General features: G+C 35.6%; 1 protein-coding gene across 1 annotated transcript in view; it reads left to right on the top strand.

Annotated features, from left to right (window-relative positions):
- Positions 1-7,071, top strand: part of cep112 (centrosomal protein 112) — a 124,085-nt gene that overhangs the window by 58,544 nt on the left and 58,470 nt on the right. The window contains exons 17-18 of the mRNA XM_014010148.1: positions 491-626; positions 3,997-4,104. Coding sequence (XP_013865602.1) covers positions 491-626; positions 3,997-4,104 — 244 coding nt within the window. The remainder of the gene's footprint in view (positions 1-490; positions 627-3,996; positions 4,105-7,071) is intronic.

Raw genomic sequence — 7,071 nt, 5'->3', positions numbered from 1 at the left:
ACACAGAAAGCAATAGAATTATAAATAATCAGTCATTTATGTTGTAAAGGGAGGCACGTACATTGTTTTTTATACAATAAACACTGACAAATAGCATCATGACTACATGAAGCTTGTTTATTTTCCTACTGACATGTGGCTTTATTTATTTWTTTACTTTYTAWGTCATYTAACCTTCTGTTGTGTAGTTGTAGTCACCGGTTGTGTCTGTGCAGAGTTTATGTCCTTCACTTCACACTTGTTTTCTTTATTTTCCACATTGCCCACATAGAGGAATAAAGTTGTGGGAATTAATGTTTTAGTTTGCAAGTTAAAAACTGTATAATTAGGATTTTATACTGTGTTTCCTATAATGATAAGGAGACAGTCAGACAAGTGAAGACATCATGCTTCTTACAAGTTTCAATATCAAAAATCAAATATTACTTTCTCTTTTTTTAATAATATTTTTTGCGACTTCTTATAGCTGTGTGTGTTGGTTTGTTTGAAGGGAGATGGAGAGCCAGTTGGACAAAGCCAGGGAGAGTCAGAGGCAGCAGATCCAGCAGGCTGATTTGGCTCTGGAGCAATTCAAGAAGCAGGTGCAGCTCAGCTCTGAGAAGACCTACGCTGACATGAAACTCCAGGTCTGACATACACACACACACACACACACACCTACACACACACACACACACACACACACACGCTTAAAATAAACAGATTTCCACATTGGAAAGCACTGGGGTAACCAAGAACAAAAATCTTTGATTACATCTAGAGATACACCGGTTCCTCGACATGTGAGGAACACTCAGGTTACCTGTTTTAAATCCATGTGAGGTCTGCAGAAATGATGTCATTTAGTAGAAAATGAAGACTTGGATTTTCTGTGTGGATAGYTTCCTGTCTGTTGTTCAAAGTAAATTGTTTTTAACCCTCAAAACAACTCCATTCTCATTTTTTTGTTCCAGTTATCCCTTTGAACAAACAGCTAAATTAAGTTCAGCTGCCTACTTGTTGAAATCTAGTTCACATTTATGTTTTGATTCYCTCTAAAAACCTTTAATCTGATTTCTAAACAATATAGTGTAATTCTTCTTTAGTTGGATTTTTTAATTTGGGGTCAAATATTCAGTAACAATAAGATGACACCCTCATGTGGTTCTGTTTGAGAGAAAATGGAAATGGAAAACCTTTTTATTGTAAATGTTTTATTATGAATAAGTTATAAAATATGTAACTCTAAATACATTTTGTACATACAAGTTTTTGTCTACTTCCAATTATATCCTTTAATAATACAAATAGTAGAGGCAGGTCAGGACTTTAACAAACATTGACCTTGTTTGAATCACTTATATGCAGCTCAAACATTTTGTTTTGCTTATTGTTTTGGCTCCCTGTTGAGTTCCAGAGCAGATCTTATCTTTTACTCACAGTTTTGTAGTAACTTCAGTCAAATTCATGCATTTTTTAACTGCTCCAGCACAAGAAAAAAAAATCTATATGTTAGAGCCAAGAACATTATTGCCCTCAGGCAATTTGCACTTATTTGGCACGTCTGAATAAATGAAATGAAATATAATCGTGCTCATTAAACATTAATTCCTTTGCTAACTCGGCCCAACCTCAGTGGTTTTGAGTGGGCACGACACAGGCGGGTCGGGTTCCAACAGAGAACGGGTCGCYCTCAGTGAGCAGCCAGACTAATTAGTCCATCAGCCCTGCCTTACGATCAGCACTCTGAGCTGCGTGGGCTGCTGCTCATTGGAGGAGTTTTCCAATCAATTCACACTCAGCTGTAAACTTCTGATGCCGTCCTATAAGTCGGTTTAGCTACAGGCGTTTTTTTTTCTCTTCTCCTGTTAAGCAAGCCTAGTGATGCTCTGTGTGCTCTCTATTGACAAGGCTGCGCTGCGTGTGGTCCTAAATGTCTTAACGGGCTGCGTGTTGTAGAAATTTGCATGTTTTTAGTTTACATTAATAAAGTTTTTCACCTAATCAGTATGTCTGCGGGCGTTTGCGTAGGAGTCAAGTTTATTCACAGAGATTTATTTTTTTAATGTTTGACATTTTACATAAAAAATGGATTACATGAGGTACACATGTACCCTAAAAATGAARGTATGAGTTCATATTAAAGTTTTAAAACATCTGACCTCCATACGAAAATAAAGCAATGTCCGAAGGATACATTTTTTGATAGCCTCAATATGAATATTTTTAAATATTTGCACTAGAAGAGTTTTTTTTCCCCTCTTGAATACATTTTTTCTCTCCTCTCTTTATGCTGCTCTCATCCTTCCATCCCCTAGCTTTCCTCCTTCTTTTCCCAGTGAGCCCCTGGCATTCTGATCTTCAATCTGACTTTATCCTCAGCCCACATCAAAGCCGTGGGAGAGAGGGGAGCAGTCTCTTCTGCATCCCTGTCATCTTCTCTCCCTCTTTCGCGTTCCTCTGCCTCTCCTCCCCACCCTGCTTCTGCATCACATCCTCTTTCTACGGCTTTAATGTTGTAGAAAGTACTTCAAAAGAAGTTTTTACCCTCTTTTCTCATCCTCCCATCATTCCTTTCATCGTCTTCTCAGTCTGTCTTTCTACAGATGGTGTGATATCTAAATGGATTATCTGAATCGCTCGTTCTCTTTCTGTCTTTCCTTTTTTTCTCTTTTTAAAACGCAGCTTCCTCACTTTCTGACCACATGAAGAAAAAAAAGGCCTTATTATTTATTTATTTTTTAAAAAGAAGCATCAAACTGAATTAAATCCATGTTGCATGTTTAATTCAAAGTCGACTTTAGGGTTTAAAGTGGATTAATAAAATAAATTAGGCTTTTTACAAGTTTTCCTAAAAGCAAAGCTGAGATACAGATGTTTTAGTAAAAGACAGTTTCTGTTGATTTTTATCACATGAACAAAATCTTTAAAAAATGGCTGTGTTAAAGTTAAAGCAATAGTTCAAATGGTTTGAAGTAAGATTCTGTGTAAGAGTTAATATCTTACCTGTTGTAGATGTATTTCAGACCAGACGGATGAGCTAACAGCTAGTCTGAGCTTCTGTCCTGAACAACTCCACATTTAAAAATGTCAGAGTCGTTTATGTGATTTTTTTTTATAAACTTTCAGTTGCTGTAAATTTCATATTGTAACTTGGTTATTTGCAAACACAAARAGCAGCAAAGAAAGTGGAACTTWGGACATAAATTTTAGGTTTCTGTTAAAGTGTGTAATGTAAAATTCATAACAATGTAACAAATTATTCAACTGTATTTGCATGAACTGCTGTGAAAATGCATTGGAGTTGTATTAACATGATAGCAATTCAATTTAAAAATGACCCTGCTCTGACTAGCTGTTAGCTCATAACAACTCTTTAATTAAATGAGTTACAACATCTAATTTCCCTCTGGGATCAGTAAAGTTTTATTGAACTTGAATTGAATTGAATTGAATCAAATAATCATATCATTCTGGTCCGATATAAACTCTGTTTCTCCAATCTCTCCGTGCTGTCTYCAACAGGTAAGATATTGTTTATAACCTTTTCACAGAACATCATTTCMAAATATCTGAACTATTCCTTTAAGTTAAAAAGGCAAACATGAGGTTTTTATTTGTTTTTCACCAATAACTGTAACATTTTATTTTTTATACATGTTACAGTTTTCTTGGTATTTTTTCTGATGGGAATAATAGTGGCCATTCTAAAAATTCTGTGATGTTGTGGTCTACTTCCTTAARGTCTGTTTGTTCGACATGAAGGTGAAATGTGACATGTGTTTTAGTTTTCGCTTTTAATTTAAAAATATCTTTCCAGCATGTCTTAAATTTGTAGCAAATCATATTTGTAAAGTTGGACACACCAGCTCACGTAATGAGTTGAATTTTTTGACTTTCTCAAACTGTACAGTTTGAAACATATTTGTTGCAGCAACATAAAAGCATCCATGTGACCCCAGCAGTTTAGTGATCAAAACCTTTTTAAAATGAGTTTTCTCTTGTTCTTTACTCCAGATGGCGAAGGTCGAGGAGGACCTGAGCCGCTCCAAAACCCTCAGGGAAAACCAGGCTAAAGAGTTCTCTCAGCAACTTGATGCTTTAAGACAGAAATACGAGCAGCAGGTCTGTATGAGGCTGTAACTTTCTGTTCTTCTCTCTCCTCCTGCCTGTGAACGCTTGTTTTTAAAAATCATCGTGCAGGCAGAGGAAATAAGTCTGTTCTTGCATCCATCATCATCATCTTCACATATATGATCTGTGAACGCTCAGCTCATCGGAGCTCACATCCATTTGGAAAAGCCTTGTTATTTGTTTCCATCTGTTCCGCCTGGTTAATATCTCATGATAAGGGACACGCTTTAGATTACGCTTAGATTCCAACTCAATAAGTATCTTTAACACGCCAATTGGAAACTAATGCAGTCTTCATAGAAGCAGCAAAGTTCACGAATCATTTCATCTCTGCTGCTCCTCTTCAATTAAAAGTCAAGATATCTGTTACTGAAATGAATCTCACTGACAGAGCGACACTTATTTTAATTAAACCTGGGCAACGGTTATTATTGGAGGCAGCTGATTTTATTATAAAATCCAGTTAGAATAGATTAAATCTGTAGTATTTCAACAGACTTCAAGAATTAGTTATGTGTTTAGCATACAAAACACAAATTAAAACTGAAGATTTTTCTGAAGGTTATTGCAGATTTTAAGTAACATTTGTTGAAAAAAATAAATTGTCATAATCATGCAACATTTTATAGTGACTATTTCCACCTTGTTCTAAAACATTTTTTCAAATTGTTCCATCAGATTAAACCTATTTGTGTAATTGTGCTTTAAATTCTGCCTATAGGAATGGTGGTAAGGGGTTGTATTGCCCTCTGGTTGTGTATATGGTGTGATCTTGTGGAAAAACATGAGCCGGAGGGAGCGTGCAGCAATAACTGCTGTAACATCTCTATTTCCCATGTGTGTCCACAACGTGATTGCTTCCCAACCATCAAACTGGCACTCAACCTGTGTGTTAATAAGCATGCTAACGCTCATTTTCTAGTCAGATGGAGTTCACGTTGCATGTAATTTGCTGTAGATTGATGGGAATGGAGGATATGGAGCCAGAGGAACCGTTCTCTCATTGATTTGCAACAAGGCTGTGCTGTTGTTTGAAAATATTGTTTTTCTTGGGGTATAACTGGAAAAAATGTAACAAAAAAAATCAATGGCAATTATATTCCTTCTCCACTGTCATATAAATCAAACACTTTTTTGTTTTACCACCAGAAGGACTTTTTTATCACTTGTAATGATTCAGTAAATGTGAAGAATTATCGGTGTTTTGAGTTCAAGCTGAGAGATAATTTATTCTATTCTCAGTGGAAAAACAGGTAAGCAATTAAAGATTTCCAAGAAGCATTCAGGTGATGATGAAGTTGACAAGTAAAGAAAGCCACACTGTAGCCGTGTTTCCACAATATTTTTATGCGCATTTTGAAGTAGTGCACTGGAAAAGATTGATCGAAACGGCAAAATTTGAAGAAAAAAAAACATCAATATCGCAAAAACCATTTTTCGCTCAGTTGAGGTGATTTGGATTTTCCAATAACCTTACATGACTGATCAGCTGTTCCCGCTGTCTGCATCTTCCCAGATATTCCCATTACCCAAAGAGAGTTGCATTTCTTTTTTACGTCTCCAGACATCGTGTCCGCCAACTAGTATTGGTGATGTTTCACCAATYCTAGTTGATCTGACAACAATTAGAACTTTCCTGATAGCACCATGTTCCTGAAACTCCTCTCCATTGTCCTGAGATGTGTGGTCTCTGCAAGTTTCAGCCTCTACTTTCTGTTTARTACAGTGTGTAGCATCAACATCGGATGAAATTACGCTTGTGTAGCCTGGTTGATTCACTTCAGACCAGTTAATGGAAACACGTCTYATTCARYTTACTTTTTTGTRTTTCTTTTTTTGCGACTTTTTAAATGTTCACGCAAAATTTGCAATACAACTGGATGGAAACTTGGTCAGTGTGAACGACACATCAGGAATGTTTTTCTTCTGAAGATAAAAACCCATAAAGTCAAAACTGTATATCTCTCTTTATGATCTTGGTATGAAAGCTGAGAAATRTAGCTGGACGAAAGCATTTGCACACACAGGAAGAAGCTTTATCCTTCATGAGAARTACGGTTTTGGTTTGACTCTGTGTTCAATGTGCTGTGGTAAACTCATCAGATTGAACTGATTTTTCAAACCTTTATCTCTGCRGRATAGTTACMTTATCGTTGCCAGTGTTTCTCAAACCAAGTACAAGTACTTCAGTTTGTTTACTTACTAATACTGAGTACTYATACCCAGAGGTTTATAGTAACTAAGTACATTTACTTCATTACAGTACTTAAGGAGTTTTTTGAGGATTTGTAATTTTACTAATTTTTTTAAATAGCTGCTTTTACTTTTCTTTCATTACATTTTAAAGCTAAAAGTGATACTTTTTCTTCTTTACTTTAAAATTTAACACCTAGTTACTCTTTACAAAATTAAATATGTTCAAACTCACCATGAAAGAAGATGTTCATGCACTCTAAAAAATAAATTCAACAGTTTATTTCTTAGAGTGTGTAAAAGTACTTTTACTTTCCCACTTATTATGAACAGTTTTATGACTTTCACTCGAGTAGTTTTCTCATCAGTGAAATTTATTTTTACCAAAGTCATTTTCWGATCATGTAATTTTACTTTTACTTAATTTTTTTCAAGTACTTTATAGACCTCTGCCGATACCAACTTACTGCGTTAGAACCTAAGCAGTACACAATTTTAAAGACACATTTTGGTTATTTAGCACAAGGTGCCTCTCCTTSCTTATAGAAATCCAGTGAACAGCATGATATTTACTGTTGAAACATTTTAAAATAAGATTTTCTTTCAACTTAAGTTTTCTAAACATGGAACGGACAAACATTTCATGTAAAATGCAAGCTGTCACACTTTCAGATGAGTATCAAATCTGGTATTGACAACAGTAGGTTCTGGGTATCAGTGCAGTTGGACCGAGCATTAGTACTTAGGAAAATCGGGCTCAATAAC

This window comes from Austrofundulus limnaeus, unplaced genomic scaffold (genome assembly GCF_001266775.1).
Source record: "Austrofundulus limnaeus strain Quisiro unplaced genomic scaffold, Austrofundulus_limnaeus-1.0 Scaffold65, whole genome shotgun sequence".
In the NCBI taxonomy this organism is placed as follows: domain Eukaryota; kingdom Metazoa; phylum Chordata; class Actinopteri; order Cyprinodontiformes; family Rivulidae; genus Austrofundulus; species Austrofundulus limnaeus.
The sequence above is the reverse complement of the archived record's forward strand: the minus strand, read 5'-3'. Positions and strand labels throughout refer to the sequence as shown.